Source organism: Gopherus evgoodei, chromosome 1 (assembly GCF_007399415.2).
Source record: "Gopherus evgoodei ecotype Sinaloan lineage chromosome 1, rGopEvg1_v1.p, whole genome shotgun sequence".
Lineage (NCBI taxonomy): Eukaryota > Metazoa > Chordata > Testudines > Testudinidae > Gopherus > Gopherus evgoodei.
This window is the reverse complement of record NC_044322.1, coordinates 138,640,402-138,662,832: the sequence shown is the minus strand read 5'-3', so window position 1 is coordinate 138,662,832 and position 22,431 is coordinate 138,640,402. Positions and strand designations below refer to the sequence as shown.

Below are 22,431 nucleotides of genomic sequence, written 5' to 3'. Positions count from 1 at the left end.
CAAGCAAAATTGTTTTCAGTGTCATAATAAAATGGTGTCATAATGACAGTGCCTATGCTGTTAAGTCTTAGCATAAGTCTCCAGAAGTATTAATATTGTACAGACAAATATTTTATTATGAAGCAAACCTGCTATCGCTAAACACAACAAAAACCTCAAACTCACAGTCTGTGAGATCATGCATTAAATGTAAATTTCATACACTGAACTTCAGATGTAGTATACATCATGTTACCTCTTGAGGTTTTAGCTGAGATTTGATTGCAACAGGTGGTGTTTTGGGCCGTACTGTTTCTAGGAAGAGGAAAAAAACAGAAATTTGATATATTTTATTATACTTAAATATCCCCAGAACTAATTTAAAGTATATAAGTATTAACTATGCTGGGAAATTTTCTATTTCAGGGGATACCTTATATTTAAAAGTTAAGTTCAGTTATGGGTGAAATATTTACAAAATAAGAATGAATTAACTAGAATTTTTTTTTTCTACATTGATTCTATTTTTACAATGAAATTTAAGATAAAATTCTGTAAGCAGTTGTACCCTTATTATTTCAGGCTAAGGAAACTTTGGATAAATCAAACTGAAAAAAAACCCCTACCAATAAGTAAGTCAACCAAATAGATCAGTATCTGGGTGAGGCTTCCAGGCTTGTGATCTTCCTCATAAAGTCAATTAGAAGATAAGATCCTTCTGAGAGGATCTTAGCAGTCTGGAATCTAGGCTACGCCAGAACTCCAGGTGAACCTTGGACAGGGTTACTGAAACAGAACGATTGGAAGGGGAAGAATGTTTTGGATCATAGCACTTAGTATTTTGCATTCAGGGTTGCATCCACTGATATCAGTTTGGTAATGTCAAGTAAAGATGTAGACTGGCCCTTGCAACCCAGTTATTGCCTAACACACCACCACCACAGAGGGAGACACTTGCAGCCCATGAAATGACCTAGTTTATAAGGTAGGGAGCCTTCATGCCCAGAGGGCAAAGATACCCAATCGTTGTGCTACATAGGGCTCTATTAATTCAGGTAAACAGCTTGTTATGAGCAAAAATTTGAGAAAATCCTGGGTTCTGTGATCTCTATAAAAATGAGAGTTGACTTTGTGGAGAAACTTTTACCTGTGAAATATCAGGAAGGGCTATTTACAAGAAAGTGCTACTAGTTCTTCCAACCTTCTAGTGTGGAAATAGCCTGAGAAAAGGTCAACTTAATTGAAAATCAAAATGGGAAAAGTAGACTCTGAAAACTCAAATATATATTCCAACAAGGTGTGGTCTAGCAGCAATATTCTTAGCCACACCGAGAAACCTGGTGACTAGAATTGGGATCCAACCAGAAAACCCTCTGTGGAATACCTAATGACCATTGAAAGGCCATTGAGCAGCCCCTTTATTTAAACCTTAGCTAGAAGAACTCCAGCACAGGGAGACAGAGCAGAAGATGGATCCCTCCACTTTGCTGATAGCTAATGGGGTATTCCCCACTCTCCCCCTCCCACTTGTGGTGGTGTTTTGTTTGCAGAAGTGTTTTTAGATTTGAGCAAGTTGCAGACTGCCCTGTCTCCTATAGCCTTGCAAATTAAGGATTCTCTTTCAAATGCAAGTGTAAAAGCCTAGATCTAGAAAGTGGGCAGAACTCCTGCAACAATGTAATGAGAAGTTGCAGGGCAAATTTAGGAACGAGGGTTCCTTACAGAACATAATTGTACACTGATACAGAAGATCAAGATTTTAAATCAGCAATTACTATTTCTATTGCACACTTTGAGCCTCCAGTCAAGTGGGTTAAGCACTGTAAGAACAAATAAGATGACACAGACTCTCCACCAAAGTGCTTATGATCTAAGACACTACGTAAATTTATTTGTCAGATTTCTCTCTTTCATTTCCATTCCCAATTAATTAGCCACAATATTAGCAGTAATCCTCATTTGCTGAAGCTAGCTTTATGAAGCAGCAGGATATAGAAACAAAAATTAAATGAGACTTTTAGTAGTAACAAGAAAAGTGGAATCCAATAACCAGAGCACTCTGTGTATGAGCAATACTATGAAAGAGACTATCTGCAAAGTTTACATTTTGCTGAACCGGGGAAACTTTTTAAAAATCCAAACTTTATGTACAAGTTTAAAAACGCAGTAGCAGGATTATAGTAGCATCTACAGTGGTAGGCAATATAAAAACACACAAAACAGAAGACTGTCTCTGCTTCCAAGGAGTTCATTATATAATTTAAGACAAAATGTAATAGGTGAATGTAAAGAACAATCAGAAGGAAAAGGAAATAGAGGACAAGGGAAACAGCAGTAAGAATGCACATTTATAGAGGCCAGCAAGGTACATAGCTACATGTTTGAGACTACTTGAAAATAAAATAACCTGAAAACAAAATCAACAAAAACATATATGGAAGTGTCTACCAGCTGTTATCAGCTGGCAGTTTCTCACAGGCATGATGGTAGGAGGAAGACTTGAAGAGGGATATAAAGGAATACTGTAGCTTCACAGAGTAGTTCAAGGGCATATGCCTTACATAAAAGGTGGTGTGGAAGAACTCTCAAAGGTTTTTGTGAGAGAAACAGATAATTGAGGTTAGTCTTCTTGGTGAAATGGAGAAGAGATGTGATAAGACGTAAGAACAGGGGCGCTTACACATAAAGGGTATTAAAAGATAAAGACAAGAATCACTTGATATGGTGGTGATGGAGTTAGTGGAGGGATGTGTTCAAAGAGATCAACGAGGAAGATGACCTTAGGGTATGGCTACACTTGAAATTTGCGCTTTGAAGTGTGAGTGTGGCCAGAGCGTCAGTGCTGGGACAGAGCTCTCCCAGTGCTGCACGTAAACCACATCCCTTACGGGTGTAGCTTGCAGCGCTGAGAGCCGCGTTCCCAGCGCTGCGGCACTGATTACACTGAGGCTTTACAGCGCTGTATCTTGCAGCGCTCAGGGGGGTGTTTTTTCACACTCTTGAGTGTGAAAGTTGCAGCGCTGTAAAGTGCCAGTGTGGCCAAGCCCTTAGTAACTGTATTTGAATGGACCTGAAGGGATCAAGATGGGAGATGAAGAGGCCCTAAGATCTGGTCATGGCCTGGATGTATAGGGCTAGATGGAGGGAAGAGTCAGTAATACTACCCAGTTTACAAGCATTATTAACTGGGTAGATCATGCAAACACTTGGAAGGTGGTAAGGTGATAGGGAATAGCCAGCATGGATTTGTAAAGAACAAATTGTGTCAAACTAATCTGATAGCATTCTTTGATAGGATAACGAGCCTTGTGGATAAGGGAGAAGCGGTGGATGTGATATACCTAGACTTTAGTAAGGCATTTGATACGGTCTCACATGATATTCTTATAGATAAACTAGGAAAGTACAATTTAGATGGGGCTACTATAAGGTGGGTGCATAACTGGCTGGATAACCGTACTCAGAGAGTAGTTATTAATGGCTCCCAATCCTGCTGGAAAGGTATAACGAGTGGGGTTCCGCAGGGGTCTGTTTTGGGACCGGCTCTGTTCAATATCTTCATCAACGATTTAGATGTTGGCATAGAAAGTACGCTTATTAAGTTTGCGGACGATACCAAACTGGGAGGGATTGCAACTGCTTTGGAGGACAGGGTCAAAATTCAAAATGATCTGGACAAATTGGAGAAATGGTCTGAGGTAAACAGGATGAAGTTCAATAAAGATAAATGCAAAGTGCTCCACTTAGGAAGGAACAATCAGTTTCACACATACAGAATGGGAAGAGACTGTCTAGGAAGGAGTATGGCAGAAAGAGATCTAGGGGTCATAGTGGACCACAAGCTTAATATGAGTGAACAGTGTGATACTGTTGCAAAAAAAGCAAATGTGATTCTGGGATGCATTAACAGGTGTGTTGTAAACAAGACACGAGAAGTCATTCTTCCGCTTTACTCTGCGCTGGTTAGGCCTCAACTGGAGTATTGTGTCCAGTTCTGGGCACCGCATTTCAAGAAAGATGTGGAGAAACTGGAGAGAGTCCAGAGAAGAGCAACAAGAATGATTAAAGGTCTTGAGAACATGACCTATGAAGGAAGGCTGAAGGAATTGGGTTTGTTTAGTTTGGAAAAGAGAAGACTGAGAGGGGACATGATAGCAGTTTTTCAGGTATCTAAAAGGGTGTCATCAGGAGGAGGGAGGAAACTTGTTCACCTTAGCCTCCAATGATAGAACAAGAAGCAATGGGCTTAAACTGCAGCAAGGAGATTTAGGTTGGACATTAGGAAAAAGTTCCTAACTGTCAGGGTAGTTAAACACTGGAATAGATTGCCTAGGGAAGTTGTGGAATCTCCATCTCTGGAGATATTTAAGAATAGGTTAGATAAATGTCTATTAGGGATGGTCTAGACAGTATTTGGTCCTGCCATGAGGGCAGGGGACTGGACTCGATGACCTCTCGAGGTCCCTTCCAGTCCTACAGTCTATGAGTCTATGATGTTGTCAGTAATGAAGAAACAAGGAAGTAGGGAGGAATGTGGTACACAGTTTTGGCCATGCTAAATTTAAGTTGATGACAAGACATCCAGCGTCATGCAGAGATACAGAACTGGATGGAGGGAGACAGGTCTGTACTGGAGAGGCAGATTTATGAGTCATTGGCAAAGAGAAGGTAGTTGAAACCATTTGAGAAGATGAGATCACACTTAGAGTGAGTGTAGATGGACAAGAGAAGGAAGTCAAGGACAGATCTCTGAGGACCCACCATGAAAAGTGCACACTGAAGAAGTGGTCACACATCTGAGAGAACAGAGCTGTGAAAGCTAAAAGAGGATGACGTTTCAAGGAGGAAATCATCATAAATTATTTTAAAAAGCAGGTTAAGAGGTTAAGGAGCATGAGTATGGTGTATGGATCCTGAGAACTGGCCAAGAGGGGATCAGGGACTTTGGTGAGAGCAGATTCAGCAAAGTGATGAGGGTGGAAAACAGATTAGAGGGGATTCAAGGTTAGAGATGGAAGTGCTGAACTTCAGGCAATGGTGGTAGCTATTGTACTCAGCGAATTTAGAGATGAATGGGAGATGATAAGACTAGTTAGAGAGGAAGGTGGGGTCAAGGGTATCTTTTTTAAAGGATACTTATCATATATAGAAAAATCAGCACCGATATTATAAGGTTAGCTATACAACCGAATGCAACATTCAAAACAGATATTTTTCCCCAAAAACAAATTTAACAGAAGAACTAGGTGGAATGTGTAGTAATACCTTAAGCTATCTTTTTAAAAAAAACTGAGTACATCTTAATGATGTATCTATACCTGAATCAACTTCTGCACTCTTTTGATGAAAACAGCTTCTCTTTAATTATACAAAGAAAAGAGGGCAATATTTAAAGTGAATCAGTAGATCAGATAAACTTAGAGGGTTTGGGGTTTTTTTTTTTTTTAAGAGGGACCTGTTTTTGAAACAACACTTTTTCAAGAAGCCTCCTATATATGGTACAAATAAGTTGTAAACTAAAAAATGTATAGTATCTGATGCATATAGATACTAAGAAGTGTGACAGTGAGTGGATTGTTCATACTGAGCTGCTTACTCAAAACAAATACTTTCTGTACCTGTTAGCTGTATATCCTCTTTCCTGCCATTGTTCTCCTCCTTTCCTATCACTTGCTGTTGAGCCGCCAGTGCAGTGAGCTGTGCAGACTGTTTAATTAGGGAAACCCGGTAGAAATAATTTCTCCAAAACACGTCCTCCTTTACACTAAAGAAAAACACAAATATAGGTTTTTATGACTACATGGCTTTAACGACTACATTTGATTTGTGGAAAGTTTACAGTTAGCTGCAAGCAAGGAAGAAAAAACAGAGGCACAAAGTTAAAGCTACTGTAATCAAAGCTACAGTCATAGCTTACAGGAGTGAGGGCAGAGTTTTGCTTCCACCTTTTCAAGTGTCTGGAGTACTCTGAAGTGTAGCTTCAGCTTTGAATTCCCTGACATATGGACATACCAGTTTAAAAAACCAACCAATGCAATAGTCTCCAACTTCTTAAGTTACTGTTACATATTTACCACTTAACTCCAGTTTAACAGTGTATTTAATTTGGGAAAAAAGATTAGCATAATAACAAGCTGACGTACATTATCATCTTCAAAAGACCATACTACAAACTCCTACTTTTCAGCCAGGCAAAACAAAACATGAATCCCACCTCTAGTCTTGGCTTAGCCCCCCTCTCCAAAGTCTCATCCCCTTTGATAAGCTACAACCACGTTGTCTGGGCTGGACTACTAGTGGGGCCAGAGCTCTACTAGCTTTGTGGAGAGCAGCAGATCTAGGATAAAAGGAGGACTATTTGCTCCCTCTGTATAGCACTGCTCCCTCATGGTGTTGCATCAACAGACGTGGTGTCTTATATTTTTTCTTGCTTGTTGAATGTATATTACAAAGTTTAATACTGTTTTCAAGGTATGCTTTAGTTGCAACTAAAGTAGCTGCAACATGCAGTATTTTCTGTGCCCTGTGTGCATAAGCTGTGTAAAGCAGTCCTTAACTAAAGGTCCAATCCTACACACATCACTAAAGACAAGGGAATGTCTCATAAAAAGCAAGCACTTACAAGATTGTGCTCCTATGATACTAAATGCCATAGAGTGAATTAGATGTAACTAAAGTTTCCTCTATTTTTTTCCACTGATGTGCGGAATGAATTTTGTTATGTGCACCAATATCAAGGTAATATGCGGATATGCACCACCAATAGAAACAAAAAACCTAGATATAAATCAATCACTCTCACATATTATATAGTATAGTTTAACCCAACTGTTTTTTTCATTAATAGTAAGGCAGCAATTTAAATGGGGGCCAACATCTGGGATTCTCACTTGAGCAGAAAGCCCATGGGAGTTTTGCTTAACTAACAATGGCAGAATTTGGTCCTAGAAAAGGTAAATACTTTCAAAAAATCTACAATCAGCAGTATATTTAAACCCTGGATTGTCACCTTCAAGTTTAACAAATATAAAAATTCAGTCCACCCGCTGTCTGGCAACATCAAATATTCAGTCTGTCAGTTTGAAAACAAAATATCTGGAGTATAATTGTACAGTGAAGTATTTGTACACAGTATTCTATTAACATGAAAGCTGCAAACAAAATCCAAATCTTTATGTACAAACTTTATAGCTGAGACATGCTAGAAAAGCATGCAATCTGAAAATTAGATTCCCAATTAGTCTTCTTTAAAGTGAGTTACACACAGAGAGCATATATTTGAAAGGAAATTACTCCAGTACTAACAGCAGTTCATACATGCTTAAAGTGTTCTCATATTAAAAAATACATAGTACATTTATATTCAAAAGGAGAAAATTACCTGATTCTAACACAGTGGATTGTGAAACTAGATGGAGCTTACAGAAATGCGGTATTGATTGTTGCATTATTTCAGTGGGTTGCTATTTCTACATATTGAACTGATTGTCAACATTTGCCAACTTATTCAGCACAAAGTTCATGGGAGTTTTTGCAACAGGAACAGGAATTAGCATACAATGAAGGACCCAAATAGATTCATACCAAACCCCTTTATTTAGGAAGTGTTTTGAGAGAAGTTTAAAGATTCAAAATCATACAACATATGTAGCCACAAAGATCAGACTTTTCCTGCAAACATTCGTAAGCTATCACTTTCTTTGGATGTGCACGTTATTTATCTAGACTCCTGAAGATTATCTACAGGTAGCTCTTAATTAGTTTCCAAGTAAAAGCTTGCAACTAGGGGATCTTCATTTTTTTTTTTCCTTTTAAATTCTTCATCTTTTTTTTTTTTAAACCTAATTACACGATTTTAAAAAAGCACAGACTTGTGCCACTAAAATCTGTACAAAAAATAACTTTTTTTTTTGGGAGATGCAACAGTTGATTAATCATCTCTTTTTCAGACTATGTTGCAGCCAAACTCCTGATAGAGTGGATTGATTAATTTACAGCAACATTTTTTAAAAGTACTTGATGATAACTAGGATGTCTCTCTAAGGAATTGCATGAGCTTTAAAAAAATAAAAAAGCAAGCAAGAAAGGAAGGAAGGAAGGAGGTTGAGGGAGCAATGCAGTGTCCAGAGTTGAAGTGTAATTAAAATTTTACTTAAAAAAAATCATCCCTAGCTATTTCAGCACCCTTCCTCCACTTCTGCAGAGTGCATACAGCATCGGTAGCCCAGAATCAGACCCATGCCTTTATGCCCAGAGAAGTTGTCCCCCCCTCTCCCCAGCCCCAATACACCTGAGCCCAGGTTTCCCAGTGCAGGTTCCCTTGTGTGTGCCAATCACACGCTTGCTTGTGTTATGCTCATACAAAGCACATGGGATCTTTATAGAGGAAGGTAAATACACAGCATTTATTGAGAATACAACAGTTAGTATATGCTTTTGTGTCACACACACACACACACACACACGCGCGCCAGTGCTGTTCATAGTTACCAGTCTATTGTGGCTAGAGTCAATCTAATGGCCAGTTAGACTGAGCAGGATTGTGGAGCTGGGCTCTTGTCAGTCGCAATCCAATGCTCCTGGAGTGCGGCAAGACAACCCAACATCCCATGGCCAAGCACCCTGGTTCTTATAGGTTTTTTTCCTTTGTTGAAGTCTATGGATTTTGCTGTGTCAGTTTGTGAATTGGTATAAACATTCCAATACACGTCCGAGAGGGTCATCCTGTCCTTCGTTTGATTTAATCAATTGTCCTCAGGGGTGCCAGCCTTTACCTCAGGGTTGTCAATCTGCCCTTCATTATGGATGCGCATTGATGATTCTTTGATGTCATTTAAGTCTCTTTACTTTTTCTTCCTCGACTCTGGCTATAACAACGGCCTTTACACCTTATCTTTTCCTGATGTATACATCCTCATTCACACAAACAGATGAAGACTACAAACAGTAGTATTTTATATCGAGCAGAAAGGCATTGCAAAGTAAACCTTGCCTTCAATGTTCCTCTAATCTACTTAACATAGACACAATAGAGAATCCTGTCTCTTACTTGCTAAACCTTAAAACAAAGAAATGTATATTTGACTAGAGTGCCTAATTTGTAATACATATAGGAAACCACAGTAGACATTATAACACATCCTAAAACAAAAGGTGACCATAATCAGTCAGAAGGATTGTTCTGGTCTGTCATTCCTTTCTGCTATTCAAAAAGGGGTGGCTAGCAGGATGAAATCAAATCATACATTAATTCTTATAGTACATTATAAAATCCAGCTCCTACACTTGGTATTGTTGAAGTAGAACCAGAAGTTGCTGGTGCTACTCACTTGGGGAGGCAGCTGCGCTAAGAACGGCCCGGGAACTCAACCGCTTGTCTCCTGGTCCCTTTGTTACCGCCCTGAACTCCTGGCCACTTTGCAGCCATTCACAATATCAAGCCTCTGCTCTTGTCTGGCCTGGTCTACACTACGTGTTTAAACCGATTTTTGCAGTGTTAAACCGATTTAATGCTGCACCTGTCCACACAACGAGGCCCTTTATATCGATATAAAGGGCTCTTTAAACCGGTTTCCGTACTCCTCCCCGACGAGAGAAGTAGCACTGAAATCGGTATTACCATATCGGATTAGGGTTAGTGTGGCCGCAAATCAACGGTATTGGCCTCTGGGCAGTATCCCACAGTGCACCATTGTGACCGCTCTGGACAGCAATCTGAACTCAGATGCAGTGGCCAGGTAGACAGGAAAAGCCCCGCGAACTTTTGAATTTCATTTCCTGTTTGCCCAGAGTGGAGCTCTGATCAGCACGGGTGGCGATGCAGTCCCAAATCCAAAAAGAGCTTCAGCATGGACCGTGTGGGAGATACTGGATCTGACCGCTGTAAGGGGAGACGAAATGCCAAAGCATTTGAAAAAAATCTCCAGGCTATGATACAGAGTCCACAGCACAGTGCTGCGTGACAAGCGTAACAGAAAGCCAAAGAATGAAATGGACGCTCATAGAGGGAGGGAGGGGGTACTGAGGACTCCAGCTATGCCACAGTCCCCAGCAGTCTCCGAAAAGTATTTGCATTCTTGGCTGAGCTCCCAATGCCTGTAGGGTCAAACACATTGTCTGGGGTGGTTCAGGGTATAGCTTGTTAATTTACCCTCTCCTCCCCCATGAAAGAAAAGGGAAAAAAATCGTTTCTTGACTTTTTTCAATGTCACCCTATGTTTACTGCATGCTGCTGGCAGATGCGATGCTGCGGCAGTGAACAGCAGTATCCTCTCTCCTCCCCTCCCCGGTGGCAGACGATACAATATGACTGCTATCCGTTGTCATCATCAGCCCGTGAGTGCGCCTGGCTGGCCTCAGGTGAGGTCGACCGGGGGCACCTGGGTAAAAATAGGAATAACTCCTGGTCATTCCCAGTAGATAGTACAGAATGGCTGGTAACCGTCTTCATCATAGCAACTGGAGGCTGAGCTCCATCAGCCCCCTCCCTTTCATGTGTAAAGAAAAGATTCTGCAATGCCTAGACTATCATAGCAGCGGGATGCTAGGCTCCTCTTCCCCGCAGTGTTTAATGTCCTGCCTGGACTATTATAGCAGCTGGAGGCCTCCTCCCCCTCATTTTATCTCACTAACAAGTCAGTGTTTCTTATTCCTGCATTCATTACTTCATCACACAAATAGGGGGACACTGCAACGGTAGCCCAGGAGGGTTGGGGGAGCAGGGAAGCAATGGGTGGGGTTGTTGCAGGGGCACCCCCTAGAATGGCATGTAGTTCATTATTTCTGCGGGATCTGACACGGAGTGGCTGTGCTCTCTGGTACACTGGTTCTGTAGTACACTTGCACCATATTCTAGGCAGGACTGACTATTTTTAGATACCATAAAGGAGGGATTGACTTAGGGAGTCATTCCCATTTTTGTCTTTGCGTCCCTGGCCGACTTCAGCCAGGGGCACCCATGACAGCAGCAGACGGTACAGAATGAGATGATGGTTATCAGTCATGGCCAATTTACAATGTCATGGCAGACAGTACAGAACAACTGATAACCGTCTCTGCTGTCTTGCAAAGGCAAATGAATGCTGCTGTGTAGCACTGCAGTACCGCGTCTGTTAGCAACATCCAGTAGACATACGGTGACAGTAAAAAAAAGCTGAACGGGCACCTTGATTGCCATGCTATGGCATCTCCCAGGGCAATCCAGGGAAAAAGGGCACGAAATGATTGCCGTTGCTTTCACGGAGGAAGGAATGAGTGACGACATTTACCCAGAATCACCCGTGACACTGTTTTTGCACCATCATGCATTGGGGTCTCAACCCAGAATTCCAATGGGCGGGGGAGACTGCGGGAACTATGGGATAGCTACCCACAGTGCAACGCTCCAGAAATCGATGCTAGCCTCAGACCATGGACGCATACCACCGAATTAATGTGCTCAGTGTGGTCGTGTGCACTCGACTTTATACAATCTGTCTTACAAAACTGGTTTATGTAAAATTGGAATAATCCTGTAGTGTAGACATACCCTCAGTTCCTTCCCAGCGAGGGATGGGTGGGCACAGGACAGAAGATCATCCCCATCCTGACAATGCAGCACTACCCGGTGGAGCACGATGGAGAGGGTGTTATGCAAAAATCGGAGGGCAGGGTGCTGTACAGTGGCCTTACAAGTCCCGGGGCAGGACGGGGATGGGGGCCCACTTGGTGTTGAGCATACCTGCTGTGGGGAGAGGTGCCCCACCGCTGCCCCCTCCCCATCAGCTAGGGTGGCTGGCATGCCCCGCTGCCCCTCCAGCTGCCCAGCCCGACGCCTCCCCACTCCACAGCAGCCCCTGCTGCTGTTCTTCAGCCCTGCCCCGCTCCCTCCCACTGTTGCTGAGGATGTGCGCCCCTGCGCGGCACTTGATGGAATGCTGCGCAGCCGTGCAGCTTAGAGGGAACACAGGATATAACACAGTATTAGGCAAAATGTTCCACATGAGATGCTCCTTTTAAAAAAAAGTGGGGGGAGAGGAGGAGGAACTTGAGTGGGCAAAACAACTGAGAATGTTTACGTATTATAGGCAAAGCTGATAAAATTGTCCAATACTACCAATTATAAGATCCTGTTTCAATTACATATAACTTTGGCAAACTAACTGTTTTGACTGAAATTTTCCATACTGTGTGTCAGCTCAGGCTGAATTTTTTGGGAAAGTTTCAGACAAAAGGGTTCAGCTGTTTCTTAGAATAAACTTAGGGAAAAAGTACTTTTTGCAATGTTAAAAAAACATTTATAACTGTTTCACTGAGAAACTCTAGAGTCCCCTGTTCTTTGCAGCAGGGACTTGAAATATGGTAGGGGATGGCCTTTGTGTCAGGGATGTGCCTTTTGCTGTTGTTGTGAAAATCCATCTAAATTTGGCCAAGTTACAAGCCTTTGAAAACTGTCAGTTTGCACATGCAAAGTAGAGACTTGTTAGCGCTTCAGAGCTAAAACCTTCAACAAATCCATCTGCATTGACCATGCTCCAGCTGTGCATGACCAGACTGCAAATGTGCTCTGCCCCACAGAGCAACGCAGTATACTCCAGCCTAGGGATGCAACAGTTCAGCAAGACTTCTCTTTAAATTGTAGCTCTGGCTGCTGCATGCCATGCACCAGAATGGAGCGCAGGGATACTCTCTCGTGTGTCAAGGACACCCCGTCCCCCCTCACACCTCCTCTGACAGCATTGAAGAGGAAGGTGCCTGACTTGAACACAGAGAGGACAAGAGCCAGACAATGTGGGGTGAGATGGAGTGGAGATAACATTGGGACTTTTTAGGCATGGAGACTGGGAATTGGAGCTAGGGAGGTAAATGGGGTACTGAGACTGGAAGAGGGCACTGGAGAGACTGGAACTGTCCGAGCAAGGAGATTAGGACTAGGAACCAGCACAGTGTGGGAGAACAGGGAGATGAAGGACAGATCTGATGAGGAGCTAGGGTGCCCTGGGCAAGCAGCTAAGGGATGTGTGTGTTGGGGGGGGGGTTATAGGAGTGGGCTGAAATTGCATCAGAAGCCTGAGAGCTAGGTGGGAGTTGAGCTGGGCTGGGCAATAAGACTGGAAACAAGGGTGGAGAGACTGGGACTCAGATGCAGAGTATCCAGTGGGAGACTTGCTGGGCAAGACAACCAGGACTGGGATGAAAAGCCTGAGGAGGAGCCTGGAACAAGGAGCTGGGGGTGGAGAAGAGACAGGACTGGAACAAGTTGGAGGGGATGGGACAGAAGGGGTTGAGCTTAGGTGAAACAGACCAAAGGGTCTGTAACCCCTAGAAAACATTTCCTCCTTCATTCCTCTGGGAATGAAATCCAAGATTCTAGAGTCTTGCTATTCTTCTGCACTCAGCAAATATCCGTGAAACCCACTGGCAAAGTGTCTCATCCCTAGGTAGTGCTGGTCCACATAGAGGAGGACAACTACTACTGTTAGTTACTTTTTGTTAACTCAAGTGGCAGATGTCTGTGTGGTAGATCTAACGGTTCCCACCTGCTGCTCATGAACCATTTGGATGTCAATATGGTGCCATTCCTATTTTTCCAGTTTGCTTTTATAAAAACTAGGAAATTACACACAATCCCTTCACCCCATGTTAAAAGAACATAAAGGTTACTAAATCAAGCCGTCAAAAATTAGTAAATTCCAGAATTAAACTGCATGTGAAACCTTAATTTGCCCCAGCCTTGTGCATATAAAGTATGATACATTTTTCAATTACATGATCAGATACTACTTTCCATCACAGGAATCCTGCCTCAGTCAGTGGACAGGATGGATAGTGCTGTTTGGATAATCAGATTTATATAGTAAAAACGACTGTTGTCTGTAATGCCCCTGCCTCATATATACCAGAGTTGAAAAGTGTATAGTGAATGAGGCAGGGAACTGCAAGAAGATAAAGGATGGTCTCACACTTAAGGAAGTTGAATGCTGCCTTGAAGAACTGGATTCTATCCCTGCCTCCACCAAAGAGCTGAACACTCACAGCTGCAACTTATGTAAATGGGAGCTGTGCTTTGAACATATTCAGTGCTAAGTAATACTAAATATTCTGAAAAATCAGATCTAGATGTCTCAGATTGGGAACCTTGAATTAGTGGATACTTTTGATGTTTATCTCTGTGCCTCTACCCTATTTTACACATGGGGATAAGAGCCACTAACCTCACAGGGGTATTGTAAAAATAAATGAATTAATGTTTGTGAAGCACTCTGATACCATAGTGAAGAGCACCACAGAAAAGTCGATCAGGAAATTAATAATTCTGTCATCAGAGCAGGGTTTGAATAGTGTTCAATAAATAAGGCACAAGACCACACCACTGAGGAGGACAATGAGGAGAAAGCAAAATAATGAATAGCTAGCTGCTCATTAATTGAGCATTGCTCAACCTGTGCACTGAATGATGCAGGGATCCCTAGTGGGGGAAAAGAGATACTTTTTAATTACACGATCACAAATTATTGTAATGAATTTTTACAAGGGGGCTCTTCTCTGCATTGATTAGGCCTCAGTAGGAGTATTGTGTCCAGTTCTGAGTGCCACATTTCAGGAAAGATGTGGACAAATTGGAGAAAGTCCAGAGAAGAGCAAGAAAATGATTAAAGATCTAGAACACATTACCTATGAGGGAAGATTGAAAAAATTGGGTTTGTTTAGTTAGGAAAAGAGAAGACTGACATGGGACATAACAACAGTTTTAAAGTACATAAAAGGTTGTTACAAGAAGGAGAGAGAAAAATTGTTCTTCTTGACCACGGAGGATAGGACAAGAAGCAATGGACTTTAATTGCAGCAAAGGAGATTTAGGTTGGACATTAGGAAAAGCTTCCTGTCAGGAATAAATTGCCTAAAGAGGTGGTAGAATTTCCATCATCAGATATTTTTAAGAGCAGGTTAGACAAACACCTGTCAGGGTTGGTCTAGATAATACTTAGTCCTGCCATGAGTGCATGGGACTGGACTAGACAACTTCTCGAGGTCCCTTCTAGTCCTATGATTCTATAAATGTAGGTTACACAGGCAACCTTAATCATGGCATTTCGTAACTTTGAGGTGCTTGACTTTACAACCTTAATAATGTTATTTTAATGTACTTTGTGTGTGTGTGTAATTATAGACAATTCAAGCTAAACAAGCACAAGAACAATAACAAAAATATCCACAATCTGGAATAACAAATCCTTCTATAAAATGAAGGCTTTGGCTTTTGCTATTTTTATTAAGTCTACAGAAAAGCGAAAAGTCACATTCAAAGTAGTAAATTGATTAGAAGTTGTCGTAGAGCCTTAATCTGGTGTAACCAGGAAAAATTGGTGCTTAAATTGAGAGAAATAAGTATTTCACAATCTACATGGTTCCAAGCAAACAAAGAGTGTAAAACAAAGCTGGTTGTTAAAAAAACAAAAACAAACAATAAGACAAAACTGAAGACAACACATGGAATGAGAGAGATAATACCAAGAGCTATTCTGAAACTGCAAGGGAATCTTGATCATCTGTACTTTAAAGGGCCTATGCCAAGCTATTTCACCTTTGTGGAAATAACTGAAAACATTAAGGAGAGTCAAGAGTCTAAAGCACCTAATAAAACAGGAAAAGAAGAACGACACAAGAGTGAACTTCTAACCATTTGTTTATGACGATCTATAACTCCATGAGTGTTTTTAATTCTCATAGAAAAAAGTTTGAACAATTCAAATTTTACACTTAAGTAATAAATAACAGTCTAAGATGATAAAATCCAGAGATGGAAATTTAAAGTGGAGGAGTCTCTCTATTCAATTTAAGCACCTACTATATTAAAGAAATGGCTATAATTAAAAACACCTTGGGAAAAATAGGAATATTGTATTGTATTGACTAGATTATTTTTAAAAAAAGTTTTAATACCAGTATTCCTTATTTATGGATCAACATATAATGTATGCTTATTTTCATTCACAAAATTTTAAGTATGCAAGACAAGCTGTGTATAACTTGTATTTATTAAAAACAACATGTGCAGCAGAGGGAATCAAAAGGGAAAGCTGAGGGAGGTGGAGAGGGAAGATGAATAATTTAGGGAAGTTAAGATTATAAATTAAAAAGACAAATTAAGAGTGTGATAGTACACAAATATAATCAGAAATTGCTTACTGTTTAGGGACGAGATCAAATCTCATCCTGTTCAGCAGCTCATCTTCCTGTAGCATTACCATAGCGATGGGGTACATCTGGTCAAAGTCAAAGTTAAACTGAACACCTGCTGGCGGGTCACGCAGAAAGTTGCGCCTGTCCTTTGAAGAAAATACTATAGTTATTAACTGACATCAGAGGAATTATATCATGTTTGATCAGACCATCTCACTCCCTACATATTTGTTTAGTATCACAGCCATGTAACTTTCTGTTACAGACAAAAATATAAACAGGAGGATACATTTTTCCATCTCTATTTTGGCCCAGAAGTTGCTTCAGGCATGTGACTGGTAATCAGACAAACACCGTGCTGTATCTAAATTTTGCATGCATATACACAATGTAGTCTAATTTTTTGATAAATGATGAAATTACTGAAGGTACACATTTTAAATCAAAACAAAAGGCAGCTTTAATAACAAACAAGAAACTTACTGCAGATAAGGCCAAGATTTGTTGTTGAATTGTTTCTTCTTCATTGCTATCTACCCAAGGAGGCACTGCTGCTTCTGTCATTAAAGAGGGGAAAATAATTCAAGTTTTATTATATTTAAAAACAAAAATATTAATATTAAGACAGAGCAACACACAATGCGAGAAAGACAGCTGAGCCCCGAGGAGTTCTTGTGTCACTGTCACCCAGATGAAAAATTAAATGGAAACAGGACATCTTTGAAACAAATTGTTTCAGAACTGTGCTCACTTTGGTACATTAGTTTCATTTCTGTTTTTTTTACAACTGATCTCAAGGTATAGCAGATGAGTTATGGAAATGAGTGTTTATTAGAGCTGGTAAAAAAAAATTCAGCAAGAATTATCTGGTCATTTTTCAATCAACATTTTATTACTTCTTCCAAAATGTTCTAGGCCAGGACTACTGCAAATAGCTCAAACAATATAGCACTGTGGTGCATAATTGGCTGACCTGTACAACAGTCCTTTTGATAAAGAATGCTTCTTGTCAGTTTCCCATTAGAGATTTATCCTGAAAAGATATATTGTACAACCTATTCTCTGTTGAAAATAGCTGATGCACAATTATATGACAATATACATTGTAAAATACATGTTATAAGATTAATTTGACAAAAATATTTTAGAATAGATTTAAAAGATTATAGTTTAAATAGAAATGGTTATGGTTAGCATTCATAAATACAAATTGTGCTGATAAACTTTAACAATAGCCCATATTTCTGTTTTTGGAATAATACATGAATGAATCAATTTCCAAATACCCAAACTTTACTCTCTCTTTTTTTTTTTTTTTTTTGCGCACTAGGGGGGATACAAAAAAATTATATTCACCAAAAGAAGAGGGTGTATTTTATAATGCTTAATGCTAATTTACAGATTTACTTTAAAATGTTCAGAGAACTTCAAAGGGTAGTCCAAAAGTAAGTGTAAGTTTGGGGAGGATACACTGTACTACTCATACATAAAGTAAAGATTAAATCTCTAGGTGTGAATATAAATGCATACTTAACTATGCAGTCACTTTGTGCATCCATAGTATCTAATAATATATATTAACAGCAGCAAACAGTATGACAAACTTCAGCATGAACCATTTGAAACCATCAACATATTCAAAGTTAAAAAGATCTACGTCAAACTGCAATATATTTTTCTATCCAGCAATACTTAATGACCTAAACAATGTAGGGACAAATTCTGCCTGTCTTACTCAAAAAGAGTAAGATCCCTGGGTCTGCTTATAATAGGCAGCAGGTTTAAAAAAACATAAGGAAGTAATTCGCACAATCAACTTGTTTTCATGTGACATTGTAAAGGCCAAAAGTATAACTGTGTTCAAAAAAGAATTACATAAGTTCATGAAGGACTGAGCCGAGATGGTTAGGGATACAACCCCATGCTCTGGGTGTTCCTACATCTCTGACTGCCAGAAACTGTGACTGGAAAACAAGGGAGGGCTCACTTGATAATAACATTGTTCTTTTTATTCCCTCTGAAGCATCTGGTACTGGCCACTATTAGAAAACAGGATTCTGGGCTAGATGGATCATTAGTCTAACCTGATATGGCCATTTTTATCTAATTGTACATAGATGTATAACCCAAAAAGGATTTGGATCACAGATAATTTACAACCTTAGAGAAAGCAATTTTCCCTGGAACTATAAGTAAAGCACCTCCCACAGAGAAACTAATGAAATGTTAGAATGGCACCCACATCTTATGTTATTCATTCCATAATATGTTACACTGCTAGTAAAGAGCCCAACTGACAGGCAATCAGAATGCTTGCCTCCTCACAAAATATAACAACCTGAGGTTCAAAATAAGTCACAAGAGATCAGTCCCACTGATTTTCAATTATTATAGTTAAATATGTTTGCTGAATTTAGTAGAAAATGCTGGATTAGCTGTATAGTTAACTTGTTTTAGCTAAGTTTCAACTAGTGATCCCTTGTCTCGTCCCAAAAATGCACTTACTGAAATCCTGATCTACAACTATTGTGCATTATACAGAATTTCCATGGGTCACCTTTTTTTGTCACAAAGATTAGATTAGGTTTAATATCTACTGAGACTGAGCTGAACTACGTAGCTTTCATCAAAAGTTAGTGAAACATGTTAGTTACCTTTAGTAAAAGACCCACATTTAATAATAAATATTCAATACCTGACTTTTTGGTGTGCTTTTCTTGAACAAATTTCTCTTGTTCCTTCTGAAAGTCTCCAATAATTGTCTATAAGAAAAGGTAATTTCACTTAAAGAATGAAAGGAAATGGAATATGTTACAGAGTTGTCTAACAACATTCAGAGAGTAAATAATTTGAAATACATTTCAGCTTAACATGACACTTTAGTTATACTTGAAACCTTACTCTTTTGCAAGTTAGCTAAGCAAGAAGAGGTCATATTAAATTGTTCAGCTTCTTACCCCTTTAACTGCACTCAAAACTCAGTTTTCTTTTTAAGAGCTGAAACTCATGTGTATGGTACTCCAAAGTGATTTACCAACTTTGAAAAATAAATGTCTTGAAGGCATCAACAGTGTACTGTGTACATGCAATATGTTATTTTCTTATCCACTTAAGTACATATAATGCATAGATTCCCTGAATATCTGCGTATTTAAATAAAGGTACCTGCTTTAAAAAGTATTATTCATTCAAACACACCCGGGTCATATTTTAAAAGAAGAGAGCGGAAATTAAATGCAGGGAATAACAATATCAAACACAATGTTGCAGTTAAGATTTTACAAGTCACCAAATTCCCAAAGCAACCCCTAGAATTTGGCAGAGAAACTGTGCTTACCTAATACAGAGTCATACTTCCACTCTGCAACATTTCAATAATTCCTTGATTACAGAAAATTATTAATGTCCTGCATTAAATCTGGATAATCAAGAATTTACTGTAAGGTTAATTAATTAATGTTAAAATTGAAAAAAAAAATTGAGAAGTCTCATAGCAGAGCTAAGAGAGTGATTCATGCTCTGAGAAATGAACTTTACTACGAAAGACTTAAGGATTTCAATCTATTTAGTTTAGTCAAGAGATGGTTAAGAGGCAACTTGATCACAGTTTAAGTACCAATATAGAGAGAAGATATCCAACCCTAGCAGGCTGTTTAACTCTACCAAAGGCATAAAAAGTTTCAGTGGCAGGAAGCTGAAGTCAGAAAAACCTGAACCATTAATAAGATGCAAATTTTAATACTAAGGTTCTTAACTTATGGAACATATGACCAAGGGACGAGGTAAATTTTCCAGCACTTGGAGTCTTTAAATTATGCCTTTCTAAAAGATATGTTCTTGCTCATTCACCAACATTTGGGCTTGATGCAGATATCAATGGGAAAAATTCTATGGGCTGTGTTACACAGATGGATCACAGTGGACCCTTCTCACCTTAAAAATCGATTGGTTTATGAATTTATTAACACCAGTAAATACATAGTATTTCATATGCTCAATGGGAAAAGTTCTGGATGCTGTGGGAATTAGATTTACTGTTTTTTTCTGTGTAAAACTTCAGCCATAATTGGGAATTAATGTAATTGATTTAATGTATCCTCACAAGAAAATGGCACATTAGGCCTAAGAAACCAGCTTCTGAAGTCATTTGTGGATAATTTTCTAGAAAAGTTACTACCTGGAGGATATTAATAAAGAGACCTCAAGTAATCTTTCTGATATGTTTTTCCTTTTTTTGCAGCATTTACAATTGCAGATGTGTGCCAGAACTACAATAGTTCAGACTCCAACTTAGTGCACAGGGGCCACATTCCTACTCTCATGTGCATTCAACTCCGGAGATCAATGGTATCTGAAGACAGAATTTTCCATGTGAGGTTTTTATGGCAAGTTTCACTTTACCAGTAGATTTTGGAAGAAGGAATGACAATTCTAACTCCAAATAAGACGAGATACACAGCACTTTGAATTAAAAAAAAGTCATGGTTTGCTATACAACGACCCATACAATCTAAAAAGTTCTGATTCTCAACTCCCAGCAGCACTAAAAAGGCAGGTTGGATAGCTGCCTTTCCTCTTCACAGTTAAATAAGTTCAAGGTTACAGTCAGGTCCCCAGCCAGTGACTCAGCTAAATTCACAAAAAGGCCTCCATCCCTCAAAACACTCCAGCCTTGGGGCCAAAGTGAATCTCGCTGACTGTTTGAGGCGTGAATCGACTTTTAAATTAAGGAAGCAAATAACTTTAGTTGTTTTTATCTTGAAATGTGAATGCATATAAGTATAAGGAGCAGGGAGGATTATCATACGTAGATGTAGGATTTCATTTTTACTGGCAGAGAAGAGAACAGGGAATTTCATCCTTTAGTCATAACATCTTCAAGCGGGGTAAGGAAGAAATTTAAGCTTTTAAAGGGGAGATATTGTTTCTTCAGTGCAATTGTTATCAATAGACCCACCATTAATTACAATGTTTCTTGACTCCATCTCCCCCCAAAATGAAGTAATTCACTATTGTATTTCTCAGTCTCTCCTCTCTTCATTTGTATTTTTAGAGTTTTTTCCTCTTCCTCCATCATTCCTTTATTTCTGTTAGGATCTATATTTTTACTGAGAGGGTTACACTGCATCTCTTACTCTCGGTTATCCAGGCCCTGCACCATATCTCCCCTCATTGTGGGCCAGAGTTGGATGCTGCTCTATTAGTGAATCCAGTGGAGAAGCAAGGCACCAGGCAACAATGCAAGACATTTCCTGCCAACCCAAAACACTAAACAGACCCACAGACCAAAGTATGCACTGCTTCAATCATTCAGAACAGTACCTTCCTCCTTTTGCTAGTCTCTCCATTTTCCAATTTGAATATATTTTTCCCCTTCCTAACACCCTTCTTTTACTGCCCCACTCCCCCACCCTACATATTCTTGTGCCATTCTTATATATCATGCTTCCCAGATGGTACTTCCAAATACAGTACACCAGGCGCCACTTCCAGCAGCTTCCATTGGCCTGGAGCAGCGATCTGTGGCCAGTGCAGCCAGACCTGCAGACGGGGCAGGTAAACACACCAGCCTGGCCCACCAGGGGCTTTCCCTACACAAGCGGTGACCCCTGTTTGAGAAACCCTGCAGTACACATTTTTTTCCTTTTTATTTTAAAAAGTTTTATGACTTTAAGTTCATGAATAGTAAAATATATCCCAGACAATTCTCATGATATACCCAAGGCTAAGCTTAATTGTTGTCTTAGCATCGAGTTCTACAGTCACAGTCAATGAAACTTCCTTCCACATAAGGGACTCAGACTATGATATCTTCACAAAAGAATGAAACAAATATGTCCAGCATCATAGTGACAACATATTTTTCAAAAGAACAGACAAACTTGCAAGAAGCCATTGGCAGACTACAATTAAAATAAAAACATTATATCACAAAATAAATATGGAAGTAGTGTAAGAACACAATCAAGCTTACATATTCAGTACTGTAAGAAATGCTAGAAAATGATAGTATTTTCATTTACACTATAACAATACGTTACACAAATGGAAATGACAGAAGCACTGAAATAAACAAGAAATATGAATGGAAGCCTGTACTTCTCATGCCCAAAAGACATGACATAGCAATAGAAAACATTATAAAATTCTCATCATAGAGGGTAATACACAATGAAAAACTCTAGTTAAAAATTTCAGAGCCCTTGCACACACAGACCAGAGAATAATTTAAAAGAAAATCCTAAATCATACAAATGTCAGAAAACAGACACAGATGTTCATGCCACCTGG

General features: G+C 39.6%; 1 protein-coding gene across 1 annotated transcript in view; it reads right to left on the bottom strand.

The window, feature by feature from the left end:
- The window catches only part of SYAP1 (synapse associated protein 1), a 41,563-nt gene that overhangs the window by 4,159 nt on the left and 14,973 nt on the right, over window positions 1-22,431 (bottom strand). The window contains exons 3-7 of the mRNA XM_030573806.1: window positions 18,836-18,902; window positions 16,624-16,697; window positions 16,147-16,286; window positions 5,598-5,743; window positions 236-294 (exon numbers count right to left, since the gene is read on the bottom strand). Coding sequence (XP_030429666.1) covers window positions 236-294; window positions 5,598-5,743; window positions 16,147-16,286; window positions 16,624-16,697; window positions 18,836-18,902 — 486 coding nt within the window. The remainder of the gene's footprint in view (window positions 1-235; window positions 295-5,597; window positions 5,744-16,146; window positions 16,287-16,623; window positions 16,698-18,835; window positions 18,903-22,431) is intronic.